Source organism: Polyodon spathula, chromosome 12, assembly GCF_017654505.1.
Source record: "Polyodon spathula isolate WHYD16114869_AA chromosome 12, ASM1765450v1, whole genome shotgun sequence".
NCBI classification, from domain to species: domain Eukaryota; kingdom Metazoa; phylum Chordata; class Actinopteri; order Acipenseriformes; family Polyodontidae; genus Polyodon; species Polyodon spathula.
This window is the reverse complement of record NC_054545.1, coordinates 37,660,420-37,681,185: the sequence shown is the minus strand read 5'-3', so window position 1 is coordinate 37,681,185 and position 20,766 is coordinate 37,660,420. Positions and strand designations below refer to the sequence as shown.

At 45.0% G+C, this 20,766-nt stretch overlaps 1 protein-coding gene across 2 annotated transcripts; it reads left to right on the top strand.

Moving 5' to 3' along the window:
* Positions 1-2,044: 2,044 nt before the first annotated feature.
* LOC121324030 (fibroblast growth factor receptor-like 1) lies at positions 2,045-19,723 on the top strand. Of its 2 annotated transcripts, none has more exons than XM_041265416.1 (7): positions 2,045-2,392; positions 3,062-3,157; positions 12,138-12,410; positions 17,404-17,493; positions 17,719-17,997; positions 18,452-18,805; positions 19,111-19,723. In XM_041265416.1, the coding sequence occupies exons 2-7, from the start codon at positions 3,094-3,096 to the stop codon at positions 19,455-19,457; spliced, it is 1,407 nt and encodes a 468-aa protein (XP_041121350.1). In that variant the 5' UTR covers positions 2,045-2,392; positions 3,062-3,093; the 3' UTR covers positions 19,458-19,723. The 2 variants fall into 2 exon arrangements, with proteins under 2 accessions (XP_041121350.1, XP_041121352.1); XM_041265418.1 differs by lacking the exon at positions 2,045-2,392 and adding an exon at positions 2,417-2,543.
* The last annotated feature ends 1,043 nt before the right edge of the window (positions 19,724-20,766 follow it).

Genomic DNA, 20,766 nt, shown 5'->3' with positions numbered 1-20,766 from the left:
TCTGCAACTTCATCAATGAAAACAAAATTTTAATTAAATATAAGAGTTGTGAATACTGCTGATTCCATTGCAATGGGCCTAGCAGTGAAAGAGACTATTTCTTGCATATACAGTATTTATTTCAACAGGGAATGTTAATGTCGAACTATTTCATTAGTCTTAATCCTTATACCTAGATACGGGTTTACACTTTTTCTGAAAAGCTGTATAATGTTTTTACATAGCCCTTCCAGTCTGGCCTGCTTGACTCTTTACAGGTCTTAGGCAGGCTTTATCGGGAGACCTCATTGAGATTAAGTGGATTGTGTCATCGTGTACTTGCTTGTACAGCACACTTGTAAACTGAGTCATTTTTAATTGGACCTGGCAGTTGAAAGGGAGTGCGCCAGGATGGCACAGAAGCACGCACGCACCAGGACAAGCCTGCAGCAGCTGCTGTTCTCTGTGTCTAATGGAGTTTGTCTATAAAACAGCTTGCCCTTGAACGAGGGTGTAAATAAACTGCTGGGAAAGAAAGTGATGTGTTTCAGTTTTGTTTTTGAATGAGGTATTTTTATACTATTCAAGTGTGTTTGGAAGCTGGGTTTTTTGGAAAGAATGAAGATCTCAGCCAAAGTAATGACTACCAGAGAAGTGGAATGTTGTTGTTTTATTTTTCCTATTTCATCTCGAAATGGAAAGAAGTGAAATCCGATGCTGTTCATCAATTGTGGTTATGAAAATATACTAATGAAACGTTACAGCAGATTTGAATCGCGTCTTGGGGTTTATTTTAGTTTGTTGAGAAAGCACTGCCAGTACCAAAGCTGTCCCATTGCACTGTAAACTAGTTTATGTAGAAATAAACTTACGTGTTTCAAAATCTTCCAGATGATTTGTGCTTCAGCTTAAACTATTCACTATAAACTATTAGTTTATCCAACGTAATAACAAACATAATAATAAGGACAATAAGTAATATTAATAAAGAGAAATGTGAAATAATGTTGACCATTAGCAAATGAAAGTATATATATATATATATATATATATATATATATATATATATATATATATATATATATATGATTTTGATTATGTAATTTGCGCATTCTTTTTTCAAATATAAAACATAGGTAGGCCCTGCATGATCCATTTAATAATAGGTCTCAAGAAGTAAACTCGACAGCCTTCACATGTGAACTTGTCTTCAGCAGATGAGTGTAGTACGTTAATCGTATAGGTCGCGTGTTTAAACCCTGCGATGAAAGCATGGTGCAATGGGAAACAGCAGCAGCAGTGCACGCTGTCTCGGCTGTTCTGCTTTATTCAGTGACCAGTTCAAAGCAAATCGTTTGGACGTGAGCCACATTTACATTTCAATGTGAACAATAAAAGCGTAGTGGTGTGTTTGAAGTATTTCGAAATACCAAATTAGTGTGACAAGGCTGTCAGGCGTTCTTCAGACTGATTAATTCATCTTTGCATGTTGAGAGGGGGGGGGGGGGGGGGGGGGGGGTACAGCTTTAAAGGTGAGACGAGAGAGAGGGAGTGCAGCCTGTGTTTTCATCATTGTGTATTGATGGTGGAAACAATTAAAGCATGGAGCGATATCGAGATGATTGCTAAGAAGCCACGTTAAAAGAAACGGACAGATGTCAGCAATATTTCTACTGTAAATTAAAAAGGGAAAAAACAACAACATAAAGCACACACAGCATAGAAGTGTTTGAGGTTTTGCAGAAAATAAGACAATTATACTACATATACCACTAGTAAAAATGATGCAAATTATAATAGGAATTAAAAGTATTGGATCAACCTACAATATTTCTTATAACTTTACAATTGAGTGTTTCATACCACGCATTTGAAACACTGTAATGCAGCCTTTAAAGAAAGGCACTGTTCTATATTTGCCACGAATCTAAGTTCCATTCGGGCTGTTCGGTGTATTTAAGGAATGTCAATGCGGATCTTGTTCCTTGCGGTTGTTGGAAGTTGAGATTGCTAATGTGTGCTCGCAGCTCAATGCAGACTTCTTTTTTTACGCAGCCTATCCGCCCACAGGGGGCGATCACGCTGCATGGCGCTGCAGAGGCCAATGAGCTTGAAGACTTTTCCTCTAGCCGGGCTGTGATTGGCCGGAAGCTGCCTACAGCTGCGAAACTTTTGAGGCAAAGTTTTTAGCTTGAAAAGGATGCGAGTGTGTATTGTGAGGTCAGAGGAGAATCGCGAGGGACCGGTTCGCAGTCAACATCATTAGCCCAATCAGCAATTGGCTTGCACAGCTAACCAGCTCGACTACCTACCCCGTGGACAACCGAGTGATAGACCAGCAGCCGAACAGGCGAGCACCTTATTTCAACTTGACCAGCGCTTTCTGAAACCACAAAACAGAAAAAGTTCTTAGGTATAGCAGACAGCACGCGTGTGGTAAATTCTCTATACAATATCAGTATATTATGATAGGCTTCTTTATTGCTTAGGAGTACTTTGTTTCAGAGTAAAGAAAGTGCGTTGCGGCTGTTGATGTTTTGAACAGCGGGTTCAGCATTAAACAGGTGAATTTGGATGTTTGGAGTTTGGGTTTTGGATTGCTTCTTGATATTACTGGACTCTCTCTCTCTCTCTCTCTCTCTCTCTCTCTCTCTCTCTCTCTCTCTCTCTCTCTCTCTCTCTCTCTCCTATATATATATATATATATATATATATATATATATATATATATATATATATATATATATATATATATAATGTGTGTGTACAGAATATTGACCGTTTTACATTTGCTGCTAATGGAGCTATTTGTCATGTTTACTGCCGGGATCAGAGTTTGTCCGCAATATTAATATATTTATTATGATGAACCAAGTATTCCATCGCATTTAAACACGGACAGTTCTGCACATTTATATATTTTTCTGGCTTAAAAATACACTTTAAAAAGTTTACTTTTCAAAACCCCCGACCAACGCATCAGCCAAATACAAATTGATATCGCGTGTGTCAGCTATGTCAACATGCTATATGCATATGAAAAGGGCATAACTCTAATAAGAGATTTCTTTTTTCTTTGCAGTTTAACAAGTCGAGTTTGTGAATTACTGTAACATGGGGATCACCTTGCACGTCTGTATGACTGCGTTCATTCTGCTGCTGACGTGCGAGGCCAGGGGTAAGTGTACTGCGACGAGTTCTGATTGTTTTAACAGAGTTAAGAAAACACATCCAACAAAACTAGCCCCGTGTTTCTAGCGACCCGCTCGGTTACAGTCTATGCTTTTAAAGCTCGGTGCTGAACAAGCGGCCGTTGTATAGGCGCTATAATAAGAACCAGCCGTACCGGCAGATCAAAGGTGTCTGAACTGTGCGTGGTGTGGGATCTACACGTTCACGGTTTTAACAATGGCCCCCTTATGTCTCACCTCAGTGCTGTGGTCAGAACGGTATATATGTTGGGGGGGGGGGGGGGGGGGGGGGTTGTAAAAATAAAGCAAGGGTTTTGATTGCATCGAGTAACACAAGCGATTACGTGAATACACACATCTGTATGCGTTTATACAATGAGTCCTTTAACGTTCTCCTACAATATAATATGCTTTTCATCCGCCGAAAAGTGGACTACAAATGAAAATTTTTTTCGTTATTATTATTATTATTATTATTATTATTATTATTATTAATAATAATAATAATAATAATAATAATAATAATAATAATAATAATACATATATGCGGGTGTGTGGTTCATTTAAACATTACAATCATTTAAAATGAAAATAAAAACTATTCTCTTCCTCTTTGGTGTTTGGTCCTGATTTTTCATCAGTGGAGAAGCTGTAGATTATTCAGCCTACATTGTTAAATGGGCAATTTGTGGGAGTAAGTGTTAGTGTAATACTCCACACTGTAACTGGAGCGGCAGGTTAGTGTTTCCGTGGTTCAGCACAGGAGGTGTAAATTGCGAATTGATTAGATTATGTTATTTAATGTAAATGCATATTCGCTGAATCCACAAACGTGATTGCAGCTATTTTGAGTCTTTTTTTATTGCACTGTCGGTCCTTGGGTGTCGTTTGTTGTCTGATGTAAATAAACACATGAATAAGAAATAAAAAAAGCCTTTATTAGCTGTGTGCCCCTCCTCTTTGGTGCGTTTCTTATAATTTGCGTTTCTATGTGTACACTAGTTTTTTTCTGTCACATTTAGTGGATTTCTGGATGATTATCATTTTTTCAATCGAGGAGTTTATTTTATTTAGTTGCATTCTTGAAGTTAGTTTACTGGTATATGTTGTTTTTACATAGACACTGACGACTTTGAATAAGACTTCTAGTGGAATGGATGTGGTTCTGACAGGGTGAAAGAAATGTTTCTTTGCATACTCTGATGAAAAGTTCGTTTGTCGCACATGACCTGTTCTGTTAAAGCCTGCCCTGTTTGCTGTCAAAATATACAAATCCAACTTCGTGAAAGTCAGGACCTTTTTAAAAATCACGAATAAACAAACAAAATGAAATGAAGCTTTGGATGGAAATCTCTCAAATTCACTGGTCTTGCAAAATAACAGTAAGAGCGGGTCAAAGAGAACTCGAGGGCTCCCTGGTGCACTCTGCCCTTTCCAATGGTCTCCTCACATTCCTCATCTCCTGGCTTCATGTGATCTTGTTCTGGTATTGAGCTGCACTGTTATCCCAGGGGCTCCAGCACTCTACCTTACAGTTCATTTTCGCTTGCATTTATTTTAAGGTGTTTCTTAAGAATATGCTGACAGTGGATTGCCAGCCCCCAGTTTGCTAGTTTAAGAGTCACTTGTATTGTAAGCTGAATGTGTGTGTGAATTCTGAATTGTACACACATCAGGAAACCACCAGGACCAAAACCTTCATGCCTGTATCGCGATGACCAACAGGGATGGAAATAAGATTCTTATTGCATAGCAGTGCCACCCATTCCAGGTTTTACTAAGAGCTTGATTAGCCCCAGTGTATAGGTAACAAGCTCAGGTGTGTCTGATTAAACTCATAGTGAAACCAGGAATGGATCAGGCTGCTATGCAATGAGTCGCATTTCCACCCCTGCAGTGGAAAAGGAGCTTTAAAAACCGACACATCAGTAAAACCGGCAACGACACAGGACGTTTCACAAGGAGTTGTGAGAGATTCACAGCTTGCCATGCATCAGGCCCTTATTGTGTGTGTCTGCAATGTGCGAGCTAAGGGCTTCCAGCAGACTTCATTAGCACTCTATAAATCAGACACTTCATTCCAGGGACCTTGCCTTTGTCTTCATGACCTTACACCCTGTATTGTATCCTCTATTTACAGAGGCACTGACAGTGTTTGCACTCTCTGAGATAGTGGCTCTGCATTTGTGAGTCAAACGCGCACACACACACACTCACACACACACTTTATTGTGCTTGAATTGCCCCTGTTGTAAATACTTTGGGGCCTAGCGAGTGTACTCCACTGCTTGATCACATGTTTCTGTGTCATGTTTATCATCCAGCCCCCGCCTTGGAATATGTGAAGGAGCCCCTATGTGTAACTCGTCACACAGCCCGTTATAACAGGAACGTGCCTGTTGATAGAGCAGGCTGCAGGAGGAATGGAGGGGTCACTCCGGGTCTCGTTCTTCTGATCCCAGACTGCTCTTACCGGCTAGCTTGGAGTACTGGGACTTCTATTATGATGACCTGCCTGCTGGCCACAGCAGCCCAAGAGACCTCCAAACATTCCCAGTGTGTTTCACATGCCTCTTCTAAAAGCATCTCATAGCAAAAGCATAGCAAAGTGTAACAGCACAGTGAAAGCATGGGCAAGCATTGCAAAACACAGAGAGGCATGGGGAAGCATAGGCAAGCATTGTAAAACACAGAGCGGCATAGGAAAGCATATTACAAAATATGCATTTAAAACCATAGGAAAGGCATGGTAAAACATGCAGAAATACTGATAGCACTCACTTTTGTCCAGGGCTTAGGATGAGTCGTTGTCATGCTGAAAGGTGAACTTCTGTCCCAGCTTCAGCTTTCTTGCAGAGGGCAGCAGGTTTTCCTTAAGGACTTCTCTATACTTTGCTCCATTCATTTTCCCTTCTATTCTGACAAGTGCCCCAGTCCCTGTTGATGAGAAACATCCCCATAACATGATGCTGCCACCACCATGCTTAACAGTAGGGATGGTGTTCTTTGGGTGATGTGCTGTGTTGGGTTTGCGTCAAACATAACGCTTTGCATTTAGGTCAAAAAGCTCCATTTTAGTTTCTTCAGACCACAAAACTTTTTGCCACATGGCTACAGAATCTCCTGAGTGTTTTCTGCATACTTCAAACGGGATTCAAGGTGGGCTTTTTTTAGTAAAATACAGACAAGATTTGTGCAGTGCTTGGGTTATTGTTGTCACGTGCACTCTTTGACCAGTCTTGGCCATAAAAGCCTGTAGCTCTTGAAAAGTTGCCATTGGCCTCTTTAGCCTCTCTGATCAGTCTTCTTCTTGCTCGATCATCCAGTTTGGAGGGACGGTCTGATCTAGGCAGGGTCTTGGGGATGCCATACACTGGAACTCAGACAGTGAGAACAAAAAATAGGATACATTGCAAGCTTTAGGGAGTCCACCATGAAATCCTCTCTTTTGTGCCATCGTTCTTGTTTAGAAGGTATAATTCTTCATGGGTTAGAGTAGCTCAGTGATTAGAGTTCTTGGCTGCAGTGTGGAAGGCAGTGTGTTTGGGTTGCTCAGTGGTTAGAGTACTGGGCTGCAGTGTGGAAAGCAATGGGTTTGGGTGTTAGAACAGTTCCGAAAGAGACCTCCCTAGTAATAGTAAGGATGCGAATGTGTTGAGTAACACTAACCCTACAAGCCCTAAAATGACATTTGTGAGCGTTTGGTTTTGCTTTGTAAGTTTCTAGGATAGCGTAGGGTGTCACAGTCCTTGTCAGAGGGTAGTGTGTCTGCCTGTATGTAAATGTGCAGTCCACATGCCTGGTTGTGTTTTCCAGTATTGTGTAATGCTGGATTTAGTGTTGTCATGCATGCGATGAAGGCTGCTCCTTAGAAGTCTCTCTGGTCTGAAATACCCTCGAGATTATTTTCAGCTGCAGAAAAAAAAACTGTTTTGTTTTGCCTGTTTTAATTGTATTGAAGCACGCAATCAGCAGCTTTGTTGTTGGCGCTTTGTTCATCTGGCAATATGTGCCAGAGTGACGGTGACATGCTCAACATGCCTCCTCCGAGTGCCAGTACCAGCAAACAGCCTTCCACAAGAAAACATGCATTATTCCACCTGCCAAAATGGATTTACCATTTAGAGTTTTGAATCATGAAAAAAAAAAATCCTGTTAAGTAAACTTTACGCTAGAATGAGAGTGAGTTAATTTGAACACGTTGTTAGTTTATTTGACATCAAATGCAGACCTGCCTGGAACAAGGCTTTCCGTTCTATTGGAAGCAATGTTAGCTGGATCTCAGAGACTCAGGCACAGGTTCTTTGGTTGGAGGGAGGGGCTGTTGTGTCTGTCTGGGTGTTGTGTAGCTGGGCGGTTGTTAATGTCCTTCCACCTGTACAGGACAGCACAGCGCTGGCTGGGGCCCAGGCAGAGGAGTGGATAGAACCAATTGGAGCGAGCAAAAGAACAAGAAATAACAAGAGCAGCTTGTTCACGGAATTTCGAACCCCTCCGATGGGAGCCGTCAGAATGCCATCAGTCTCGCTCTGTCTCCCCCTCCCCTCGTCCTGTTTGCACAGCTGGGGTGAGGTTCTGGGTGGGGGAGTAAGGTAGCTCGGAGACTGCATTGTTCTCTATCCCCTGTAGACACAGCGGAGAGGCGGGACCCCTCAGTGATACACAGGCAGAGGACATGGGAGATTTAACCTGTATGCGGGGGCCCTTTACTTTTACTCAGGGAGTCTCAATCCCCGGCAGCTCTTTGTCTCTCAGTAACGAGGATTACTGACCCCGGATAGGGATCACACAGCCCCCATTAGCAAGAAGAGCAGCTGCCTCTTTCACATTACAGGGGAAAGAGCTTCACAGGCCAGGGCCTTCAGCACTCATGATAAAGTGCCTTGTGGAAACATCTCCCAGCCGTCCGACTGGTCCTGAAACTCCCCCACTCCTCTGCATTCCAGAGTTCTGTGTGTTTTCATTGGGAGACTCCTCCATGTCCCAGGCCAGCGTTGAAACAATCCCATTTCCAATCAGGACTCTCTTGAAAGGAGATGTGTTAGGGTTCGGGTTAGGGTTAGGGTTAGGACTCTCTTGGAGATGTTGTCAGCTGTTCATCTGTTCAGTGTTCCATAGTGTTTGGCTGTGTTGACAGTAAAATTGTAAACGTTATATTTTACTGTAGAAGGGCCCTTTATTAATTCGCTGGGTTTTCGTTTTTTTTTTATTTAGATTGTTTTTATGTGCAAGTCAGATTGCGAAATAAAGACTGAACTGTTCATTACAAAACTATAAATCTCTTTGTTTTGTTTTCAGTAGCGTGTGGCCAGCTAACTGCCTTGCTTTGGCTCCTGAAGAGGCATGGCTTCCATTATTGTCAAGCACACCCACCAAACCAGCAATTAGAAACTCCCGAAACAGCTGGGTGACACCATTAGAAATGGCTCTTAGTGCTTGTAATAGTATCTGCGGTAATTAAGTTGTGTTTGAAAGCCATGTGAGTGATTCCCAGTCACTGGCTGTCCATTAGGGATGGCTGTGCTGTGTGAGCTTGATGTTGTCATTAGAGGGTTCTGATTGTGTTAATAATGGGAGAGTTGCCTGTGTGTGGAGATTGTACTTACTATGGTGTAGCTTTTTATTTATTCCTTGAGACCGAGGCCTCTTACAAGAGGGTCCTGGAAACAATTTAAAAAGACATACCACTTTGTAGTTTTCCAGATACGTAATGAAAAACTGTCAACAATTTAAAAAATGTGACATTTTGAAATCTAACATGAAATACTGTACCACTATTATGGCTTCCGGTAGACTTTTGCGAATTTTGTAGTATCTTTGATTACATTAAATAAAAGATCTAAATCATGTTCTTATCGTCTCAACCGTAACATTGTAGGCGATGCTAAACGCTTGCCTGTAGCTTTGTATTTCATAGGTTCTATCCTGGTTTAAATTAAAAAATCTGAATTTGGAAAAAAAGCCAGACTAAAAGAAAATCATAGCTTTCTGAGCTGCAAGCCTCTTTCATCACCAGCCACTGTATCAAAAGAGTGAATTGTGAAGGTTCTGTCAGAGATCACTGGCTCCTGTCTTGCAGAGAGCTTTTTCAGACACAGCGCTAGAAAATGAGTAGCAAAAACACGTCAGTCAAGGAGCAGGCTGGAGGATGAGCAGCAAAAACATTTGAACTGAAGTGTGCTGAGGTTCGCCCCTCTCGATCTCAGCATGGTTTTGTTGCTGTACACGTGCTTGCTCTGGCAGGAGGAGTGTCACTGTTAACTCTGCCCTTTTGCTCTCAAAGTTCCTGCTGCTGCTTCCAGCCCCTTTAGTAGCCAGGCTTGGGGTTTGTGGTTTCCGAGCCAAGCAAAAGACTGAAACAAGCTGGTCTTCGAGCCGAGCTCAAGACAGGAACAAGCTGCCCTTTGTGAGCCCCCCCCCCCCCCCTGCAGCTGTATGCAGCAAGCAACAGACTGAAGCGGTACAGCTGAGCTCCCTCCCCCAGCTCCCCCTGCAGCTTTATCCAGCGAGCAGCAGACTGAAGCAGAGCTCTGCAAGTGCAGAACATGAAGACACTTCAGTGCTGTCCTGTACCCATTGCAGACCCTCACTCATCGCAGCTATTGGAGTCCTCGCCCCTGTGGGCTCGTGTGAGCTGTGTGACGGCAGGTAATCCCCAGCCCGTCGGCGGGAGTTTATAGCAGTCCCCTACAGGCCTGTGACACACACACCCCCTGGTCGTCCTTGAACTTCCCCTCCCCTTGTTAATTGAGGGCCCTCTCCCTGTGTGCGGACTGCTGAAAGAACCAGTCTCCCTGTTAACAGCTGGGAGTCTATCTGCCCTGCCCTATCCCCTCCTCTCCACACCGTGTTTATCTGTCATCGCGAGCGCTGTGCTCTCAGACTCCACCAGGGTGACTTCAAAGCAAAAGGGGAGTGCTGCTTTCTTTCAGACAGCCAACCTGATCGCTTTCCTTTTTCTGTGGAAAGAGAAGCACTTGTGTACATGCGAGGGAGAGGGTGCTGTGCAGAGGGAGGAGAAAGGTCTTCGTTTATACTGGCTTCTCCTGGTTCGGTTTTGGTCTTCATTCCAGCAAGGTTGTTTCAATAAGTCTTTTAAAAAGCTGTATTGATCGGCTACCTTTTTTTTTTTTTTTTAGGTCTGGTTAGAGTTATGTGATGAAATGGTAATCTGATATTGAGCTCTGTGCTTGTCAATACTCACCTTTACTTTATTAAAACAAGGTTTCTGTGAAGTTGCTCCCCTGCAGAGCCTGTGATATCCCTGTAATGTTCTTCACAGTCAAGTTCAACACCTTGTGAAGGGGCTCCAAACTTTATACAGGGCGGCACATAAAGCCATAATACATGTTTACAAAAAACAAGACTCCCGTATTCACATACTTTGAACCTGTGCTGGCCTGGGCTGCTCCATCTGCAGCCGTCACATTGGAGTAGGGCTGTCACGATGCACTGATCTCATGATATGATTCCTATCACGATATGCAGCTCGCAATGCATCATGCATAAGACCAAATGGACATTTAATCAAATGGAATGAGCCCAGGAGAGCATGTATCCATACCAACTATAAAATACTGTAGTAAACGTATATTTTTGCTGCAAGCCTCCATTGTTAAAAATAAAGGGTTTTATTAAGTAAACACACTGTGTTATTGTCAGGGTCAAGTCAGCTGCAGTCAGCATGTAGTCTCAATTCTTTTAGAATCACGATGTTCCGTTTGAAGACTCACAGAACACGCTTTTTTATTCATGCTGTCATCTGTCATTGAAAGATCATTTTATTTTCGCTCCAGAATCACCAAATTCAACCCTTCCCCATGCTTTCTGTACAGGAGAACAGAGACAGAGAATCCACACTTTCTGTACAAGAGGGCATTAGAGACAGAGAATCCACACTTTCTGTATAAGAGGACATTAGATACAGGGAATCCACGCTTTCAGTACAGGAGGGCATTAGAGACAGAGAACCCATGCTTTCTATACAGGAGGACATTAGAGACAGAGAACCCACACTTTCTGTACAGGAGGACATTAGAGACAGAGAACCCACACTTTCTGTACAGGAGGACATTAGAGACAGAGAACTCATGCTTTCTGTACAGGAGGACAGAGAAGAATCAAATGGTTTGTTCTGTTTTTATTTTGAAAGTCTTGGCTATGATTTCTTTGACTGGCTGATACTGCGACAGGATGTGACAATAGCAAGTATGAACTAAAGCAGGGTTCCAATGTACACAATGAGTCGGCGCTGTGGCAGGGGGGCAGTGGCCAAAGTAAATGGAAAGAGTAGCTCTCCAGGAAGGCTGTCAGGGAAAAAGAGCTGCGTGCACGCAAGGAAGGCTGCGGAAAAAAAAGCTTCCAAAAAAATGAATAAAGCCTAGTTTCCATCTTTAGTTATTTGACAAATTCTCTAGTTGCCCCAGCTTGGAGTCCTGTAAACACTACCCCCACCCCCCTCCTCTGCCAACGTAAACAAGGTTTTCCTTCCTCCCCCCCCGGGATGGAAAACTGAAAAGCAGCTCCCTTTACTCAGAGCGGCAGTAAATCACGGCAGGAATGAGCTGCTGCTGCTGCTGTTTAAACTGGAGCAGTGCGGGCACACCTTGGCTGGAAGGGTTCAAACATAGAGACCTTCCTCTGAGATTTCCAGTCTCATTAGCAGCTCCCTTGTACTGCGTGTCTTACTCACTGTATGGTTTTTTGTTTCAATGATAACGCCGATGTTACAGGATAATCCACACCTCCAAGTCTGAGTGAGAAATAGCCTAGGCTGATCTTCACCCTGTCAGGCAGCCTGTAATGCCGGCTCTCTTGTTGTATACTGCGTCTCCTGATGTTTCAATACTAACACCGACTCTGTTGTTGTATATTGTGTCTCCTGATGCTTCAATGCTAACGCTGGCACTCCTGTTGTATATTGTAACTCCTGATGTTTCAATGCTAACGCCAGCTCTCTTGTTCCAGGACCCCCGCGGGTGACTCGCTGGGTGGAGGAGAGGCAGGCGGTCAGGCTGGGCAGGACGATCCGGCTGTCCTGCCCGGTGGAGGGAGACCCCCCTCCCCTGACAATGTGGTTGAAGGACGGCCGCACGGTGCACAGCGGCTGGAGCCGCCACCGCATCCTGCAGCAAGGACTCAAGATCAAGGAGGCGGAGCCGGGCGACGCCGGGGTCTACATGTGCAGAGCTACCAACGGCTTCGGCAGCATCACACTCAACTACACCCTGACCGTCGTCTGTGAGTACCACATGCACACACACACACACACGTTCACGCATGCATGCACACACAGGACTGTGCTCTGCTTTTGTTCTTCCAGTAATACAGGGTAGGTAGAGTACGCCCAGCAGCTAATTCACTAAGGGGCTCAATTTCATAGAAAAACGTTTAGTCCAGCCAGATTATAAGGCACCAGGGTGTGCAGGATTTCTCCAGGAATCCTGAACTTCCTTCCCTTGTGCTCTGTAGGCTAGGATCACAGAGCTGAGCAGAGCAGCTTCAGAGGCGTCTAAACTAGCACCCGGGCTACACATCAAACCTCAGCTTCTGAGTCCTCCTTCTAATAGAAACACAACCTGCCAAAAGAACACAAATTCTCCAAGATGAGCTTGCAGGAGTGTGGCACGGGCTTGCCATTCAGTTTGACTAGGTGGGAGTGGAGCAAGATGAGCCTGAGATCAATCTGTGTGTGTGTGCATGTGTGTGTGTGTGTGTGTGTGTCTTGAGTCTTGTAGTGACATAGCATTTGTATCTGTGCAGTACAGTTTGATGTGAATGGTGTTTCTGCCCCCAGCCCTCTCCTTAAAGAAAGTTTTAATTTAATCATATTAATGAGGGGGGGGTGGGGGGTTTGAAGGCAAAGGGACGGCTCTCGGAGTCCCAGTAACCCCCCAATAAGCTGTTTCCTGAGTGCTCCACTTTCTGCTCCTGAGTGCTGCACTGTCTGCTCCTGAGTGCTCCACTGTCTGCTCCTGAGTGCTCCACTGTCTGCTGCTCTGCTCCTGAGTGCTCCACTGTCTGCTGCTCTGCTCCTGAGTGCTCCGCTGCCTGTTCCCGAGTGCTCCGCTGTCTGTTCCCGAGTGCTCCGCTGCTTGTTCCCGAGTGCTCCACTGTCTGCTGCTCTGTTCCCGAGTGCTCCGCTGCCTGTTCCCGAGTGCTCCGCTGCCTGTTCCTCATGTATCCCTGGTGGTCTGGTTGATTTCAGTGCTCTGTAAACCTGCTGTTTTAAAAGCTAAAAATACACAGACCACATTGTTAGTGTGAGCGCCATACAGAGCCTGTCTGCCAGGAGAGCACATCTACTTCCTTCCCCTGTAACTATAAGTGGTTTCCAGCAGACCAGCTTCCAATCGGAGGCTGTGTCAGAGCAAAGAGCCCTGGAAGGAGGGTGGGGTGCAGAAGCAACCCTGTATCTGAGAGCGGTGCCTTAGAGTGAAGGGGGAGGGAATCCCACACTAATATCAGGGATGAGATGAGAAGTTCTCAGAGTGAGAGCAGAGAGAGATAGAGCCTGAGTGGATTGGTAAACAGCATGATGACTACAGACAGGATGAGAGCGGGACTGGAACCCTGCAACTAGGGGTGCGCTGCAGATAGGATGAGAGCGGGACAGGAACCCTGCAACTAGGGGTGTGCTGCAGACAGGATGAGAGCGGGACAGGAACCCTGCAACTAGGGGTGTGCTGCAGACAGGATGAGAGTGGGACAGGAACCTTGCAACTAGGCACAGCCCTGCCTACAACTCAGGGGCTTTGCTGGAGCCTTTGTGTGAAAGCAAGGGGCAGCGAATCACTCATGCTTTCTCAAGCACAGTAGCAGGGTCCCTTCAGCAACAGCAGCACAGGGGAGTTGAGATCTGGAGGCTGGGGATTCGGGTTAGACAGAGATCAGGACCGGCGGAACTTTCTAATTGTATAGGTTTGCTTGTGCATGAGCGGAAGCCAAGTGTTGTACTTTAATGTGGGGCGTCCTCAACACCAGCGCGCATGCACACAAATTCTACAAGCCCTTTGATTTGAGGAATACATGGCAGCGTGCCTTCGAGCTAGCAGGGAGTGATCACTGACACGGGGAGAGTGCTTAACTGCATGGTTAAAGGGTGTGAGAGGCTCAGTGCTGGAGCGCTGACTGGAAAAGGTAGAAAATCACATCCAAAAGAACTTGGAGGAGCTGCAGCTCAGTCCATTTGTGTCTCAGCCTCCTGTTGCCAGAGAAGCAGCTTGTTTTGAAACTCCATTCTGAAGAGCTCGGAGCCACTGTGCAAACCATGCTGTCAAAAACAAGGGACTTTTATTTAAAGGGGAATAAGTGACGGAAGTTCAAAGCACACACACACATATGGACGTAAATGAATCCATGCCGGAGCATGAGGGAAGAAAGGGGCTTATTAATACAAGTGAAAGATGAAAGGGAGCTTTTGTTTCAATATTTCAAACCGTTTCTCTCTGTTTTTTAACTTGACCCCAATTAAAAGACAAGCAAAACATTAGTGTGCCGTGATCACTGCAAAGATTAGGCTCTTGCACAAATGACTCCCCCGTTTGACCTCTGTCTTACCTTGAATTGAGTGCGTTGACTTCTTTGGCTCCTAGATGGCATGACCCCCAAAGTGTAGTCTCCCTTCTTCGCTTTTACTCCCACTGTCCCATCTGTAATTAGGGAGGGCACATACACGCACACACACACACACACTCTCACACTCACACACACATTCTCTCACACACACTCACACAGTCACACACGCTCATACACTCTCTCACAAACACCCACGTACACACACACTCTTTCTCACTTACTCACACACTCACACACACACACATGCAGTTTATTTCATCTCCAGGGTGGTTTTAATTGAACTCAGAGCATGCTAATCATCCACCTTCACTCTCTCCCCACATTACAGATCCCTCCAATTAGAGTTTAATACACATGTTCTCCACACTGCTTGTCACAGTGGCTTTTTCTTTTGTTTTTAATTCAAGTTTTCTCTGCTCGTCTGCTGCTCTGAGCCATTTATGGGGCAGTGAAAGAGCTGCTAAAGTAGTAATTACAGGTCTGTGCTTTATCCCTCTGCTCTGAAACTGCACTTATGTTAAAGCTCTTTCATTTCCACTGCTGAAGCTACAATTCAGCAATACCCAGTGTGAAGCACTTTCCCCAAAATAGATTGATTTTCTTTTTCTGTACATTGATCTATAAACCCTAAACGACCACAGAGATCAAATAGAACGAATCTTCAATACAGCCTTCAAAGTTCATTCAAATATATACATTTTAGTAAGTATTGATCTAGATATTAGAGTTATTAACTGTTATTTGGTCATTTGTACTACTTCTTGATGCTGCGTGCTTTAGTTCTGTTTCATCGACTGAGACAGAGTGGTATGCAAGGCTCTGTATGAAGAACATGTAAAGTGGAAAGATTGTGCTTTGGTAAAATCAGATTTCCAGATTGCACGATTATGTATATATTCAACCCCCCTCCCCAGCATGATAAAGGTCTTTGTATATTAGTACTTGGGAATGAATGGAGAATGAAGCTTTTGAGAAAACCCTTTAATGATGTCACAGTAGGACAAAAATAATCAGCTGTTGCTGGTAACCAGCAGCTCCGAGAACTGAGGGTTAGCACTCCGTCCCTGTGGGTTACTCTCGAGAGTTTCCTTTCAGTACAGAACCCTTGCAATGTGGATGAGAACCCCAGGAATCTCTCTCCATTCTGGGGGACTGGCTGTCTGGCACCGCATGCTCTTTCTATCAGCAACACTGAACACGTCCACCTAGCTCTGATCATCTGAAACTCAAGACCCGCCTAGCTGATAGGACGTGGAAATGGTTGTTTGAGATTCCTTAGTGTGTGTGCTGGAGAGAGGCGAGGCCCCGGGTAAGGTGCAGCACGGAGAGATTAACACTCAGGTGTGTGGAGTCAGGCTGCTTAATGAAGCCAGACTCTGCAAAGGGAATCTTCCTGGATTCCAGCCCTGCACCTGCTCTGGGAATGAGACCCTGCTAACACCACTTAGGACAGAGGATTTGCCTTCAATTCCACCTCACCGGCTCTGAATAGCCCCCGCTAGCCAGGATCAAGGAAGCCTATTTGAACCAGCAGTGCAGACTTACTCCAAAAGACTAAAGAGCCCAAAACCAACAGTAGAATCATGGTGATTTTCATCTCTGCCAATCCCTCTGTGTCCCGTCCCCACCCTCACCTCCTTTGTTTGGGGCCGTGGGTGTGTCATGCCAGTGATTACGCAGATTTTGGAGAAAACTGGGCTCGGGTTGCAGTCATCCATTCACAGCATTTTCATCCTGTTTACAGATTTCCATTGGTATATAGTGTGCATGTTACAGACAGGCTCAGTTAAGGGTTGCACCTCTAGAGCACTCTGGAGGGATGCTCTTCTATTGAAACAGCAGACATACTGTAGAGGAATACGCCCCCTAGTGGTTACATAGAAGTGACTGGGAGGAGTCACTTCAGAAACACATTCATCGCTTATGTATTATTATTATTCCTGAACTTGTTTGTGTGCTTTGTGTGTGAATGTGGGTTCAGACACCAACAAGCAAGTACCAACAGCATAAGGTCTGTGTGCTCATTGAAACGTGGGGCTCACAGCAGTGCACAGTATTAGTACCAGCAAGGGGAACAGCTTCAGTAACAAGGACACACAGAAGGAGGTGAAATGTATCTGTGCGGCTGCATGGAGTGCTAGAACAGAGACTCGGTGTGTTTCAACATTCATCTTCATAGCAGTAATGTTATCTTTGGGCGTGTATTCAGAGTTCAAGCGCAATTGCAAAACAAGCTGCACTCTATTCATAGCACAGTGCTGCTCGCTGCCAGCCTGCAGCATGAAAAAATCCAAATAGGATCAAATGGGAATTTGTTGAAGTGTCTGTATAAACAGCAGTAAATCTGCACCGTGCTTTTACAAAACCATACCCTGCTAGTCTTAACACCTTGGTAGAATATGCTAGAAACCACGCTTAGTTAATGTTTGCTAGGAGACGAAACTAACGAGAAAGAAAGATATTGGTGATCAGATATTGCACTGCCTATTACTTTTAAAAGATCAGTTTATCTTAAAAGACATGACAGTCATCTGCCTTAATTTAGTGCTCGTTTTTTTTATATCCTGCAGAATGAAGCCAGTGGACAGTCTGCAATAGTCTTGCACATGAATGGCTGAGCTCCGGGTGTAACCGTTGTGTTTGTGCTTCTCTCCAGATGACTCTGCAGTAAGGGGCAGCAGTGAGCCAGTCCCTGAGGACCCGAACCCTGAGCCGGCCAGCAAGGACCCCACCGGCATGCCCTTTGGTGAGTACCGGGTTCCCAGACACACATGGACACACACGCACACACACACATAATGTCTCTCATTTATCACAACAGGCTTTTACAGCAGCTCAGGGTTTGGGAATTAAGGCCCATTTTATTTCTTAAAAGCAAAGACAAAATTTAAGATTCCGATGAAATAACATAATTTATTGGACTGTCAGATATGATGCATTTAGAAAAATAGTACCCCTCTCCTCTCCTCAGTGAAGCCGCGGTTCACTCAGCCCACCAAGATGAGGCAGCGGGTCCTGGCCCGGCCGCTAGGCAGCTCGGTGCGACTCAAGTGCCTGGCTAGCGGCAGCCCACGGCCCGACATCGCCTGGGCCAAGGACGATCGACGCCTCCCCACCCCGCGGGACAGCCAGCGGCCGCAGTGGACACTGACCCTCAAGAACCTGAGGCCAGAGGACAGCGGCTGCTACACCTGCCACGTGTCCAACCGCGCCGGCCAGATCAACGCGACGTACAAAGTGGACGTCGTCGGTAAGAGCAGCCGCCACACAGATTTATAATGGGAGGCGTGTGGAGAAACAGTCACCACACAACGGGAAAAGTTTAGCACAGTGTTCTAAAACACAGGCAAGCATCGTAAAAGCACAGAGAGGTATACTGAATAGATTGTAGTGCCGTAAAAACATGCCTTTTCAAATAGAGTATTCTGATTTTTACTGAAAAAACTGTCTGGGTAACAAAATGCAATTGTAAATTAAATGTTACTTCATTTTCACTTGAAACGTGCTCCCAATGTGAATGAACAGAGTGAAAGCTGCCTGCTAAACTGTTCAAATTTATCAGAATACATCATTCCAGACAAGCATGTAGTACAACTACAGGGAACTCAGGGAAGTCAAGTGCTAGTGCTTCGGTACAAATATGACTAATCAACACCCCTCCCTCCTCTCCCTCTCCCTCTCTCCTCCTCCCTGTCCCTCTACAGAGCGGACCAAGTCCAAGCCGATCCTGACCGGCAGTCACCCTGTTAACACCACAGTGGAGTTCGGAGGCACCACCTCGTTCCAGTGCAAGGTGCGCAGCGACGTCAAGCCTGTGATACAGTGGCTAAAGAGGGTGGACCCAGGGACCGAGGGGCGCTACAACTCAACGCTGGAGGTGGGGGGCCAGCGCTTCGTGGTGCTGCCCACGGGGGATGTGTGGTCCCGCCCCGACGGCTCCTACCTCAACAAGCTGATGATTGTTCGGGCAAAAGAGGAGGATGCCGGCATGTACATCTGCCTGGGAGCCAACACCATGGGCTACAGCTTCAGGAGCGCCTTCCTCACTGTGCTACCAGGTGGGAGAGACAAGGAGCCCTCGCAGGGCAGTGGCAGGGGTAGGGGTAAGGGTAGGGGTAGGGGTAGGGTTTGGTTATCGGTTTATCCAGATGCATTCTCATTTACAATGACAGCCTGGCCAGAGGCTCACACCACCACAGCAAACACAATAAAAGGAGTACAAAAAAAACCCACAAAATCAATCATGAAACATAAAGCGTTTGTGTGCTGGACTCTGTGCTTTCTGCACTGGTACCTTTCTGACTGTGTTTTACAGTAATGGGAGATCACTCATTAATCCGGTGCCCCATTGTGTTCCCTGCAGACCCCCGCCGCGTGGAGAAACCGGTGACGCCGACCCACCTGAGCCCCGGCCTGCCCTGGCCCGTCATCATCGGAGTCCCAGCCACAGCACTCCTTATTGTGGGCGCCATCGTCCTATGGCTGTGCCACACCCGCCGCCGGCACAGCACTCTCCCCCCCCGGCCCCACCGGGACCCCCCTGCAGCCACGCCCGACTACCCCACACAGAGACTGCTCAGCACCACCCCCCCCACCCCGGGACTCCCAAGCAAGACCTACTCCAAGGTTTACACAGACGTGCACACTCACACACACTGCCACACAGACGGAAAGGTGCACCAGCACCAGCATTTCCACTACCAGTGTTAACCTGGGCTGCCCTGCACAGACCCTCCCCGCTCCCCAGGGCAGCTCCACAGCTTCACAGTCAGGGGGCGGTGTCTCGGATCTCCGCAGAGCTCAGGGTCACATTTTTTGTTCATTTCTACTGGTGTGAGAAGAACTCTAAAGACTAAAAAAGCATCAGATTGATTCAAGACTGGAACGGGTTTACCTCTAATCGAAAAACAAACAAACAAACAAAGACAGACAGACAGACAGGCGTTTATTTTGTTTAGAAGCCTGTAAATATTTTTTAATTTTTTTTTTTAACGGTGCCAATTAATTAATTAATATTCTTTGGGAATATCTATCGTAGATATATATAGTATATATAAAATTTTACAGCGCTCCCGTTTAAAACTGGAAATTAAACTGTGACGACCGCGCTGAGCCGAAGGCAGAATGTTTCTAAGCCAGCGTTCCTTTCCCCTCAGTGACTCTGCAGTGCTGTGTCTGCTGCGGTGCATCTTCGTGATGGGAATTAGCTTCACAGTGTTCAGGGAGGGAGGAGCTTCTCTGTGCTCTGCATATACTCCCTGTTGTGTTGATAAGTGAAGGGATATGAAATTAAAGGAAATGGACTGACCCTATATGGGTCAGACTTGTGAAAATGGGACAAAAGCCATAAGCTTGTACGTAAAGGAGAGCAACTTTATAATGCTTTCATTTCGAGTAAGGTGTCTCTGTGTGTGTGTGTGTGTGTGTGTGTGTGTGTGTGTGTGTGTGTGTGTGTGTGTATATATATATATATATATATATATATATATATATATATATATATATATATATATATATATATGTGTGTGTGTGTGTGTGTATATATATATATATATATATATATATATATATATATATATACACACATAGATATATATATATACTTACAGTATGGCACAAATTATGGAAACAAATGATTTACAGCACGACTAGGGCTGGGGATTGTATTGCACATTTTTACTAACTAAATACCCTGGTATCTCTGAACAGATAATCATCTCCTTTTTAAAAATATGTGAATATTTTAATGAGCAAGACACCTCCCAAGTAGAACGGTCTCCCGAAATGATGTTCTCATTCTAGGAAAGTAGTAGAACTGGGGACGGGGAGTTTGTTGCCCGATAACTTCACTCAGACTGCTTGCTCACTAAATATCTTGGTGTCATTGATTAGATATATATGTTATTTAAAATATTAAAGAAAGCTGGATTGTATTTTTATACATATTGTTTTGTACCTGTGATTTAATACAGCTGGGAGCAAACAGATCACCACTGGAGTCTGTTTTAATTGTGATGTA

Coding starts and splice junctions, on each gene's coding strand:
- LOC121324030 (XM_041265416.1), top strand. CDS start 3,094: ATGGGGATCACCTTGCACGTCTGTATGACTGCGTTCATTCTGCTGCTG. Junction 17,494..17,718: donor CCCCACCGGCATGCCCTTTG/GTGAGTACCGGG, acceptor TCCTCTCCTCAG/TGAAGCCGCGGTTCACTCAG. Junction 18,806..19,110: donor CTTCCTCACTGTGCTACCAG/GTGGGAGAGACA, acceptor TGTTCCCTGCAG/ACCCCCGCCGCGTGGAGAAA.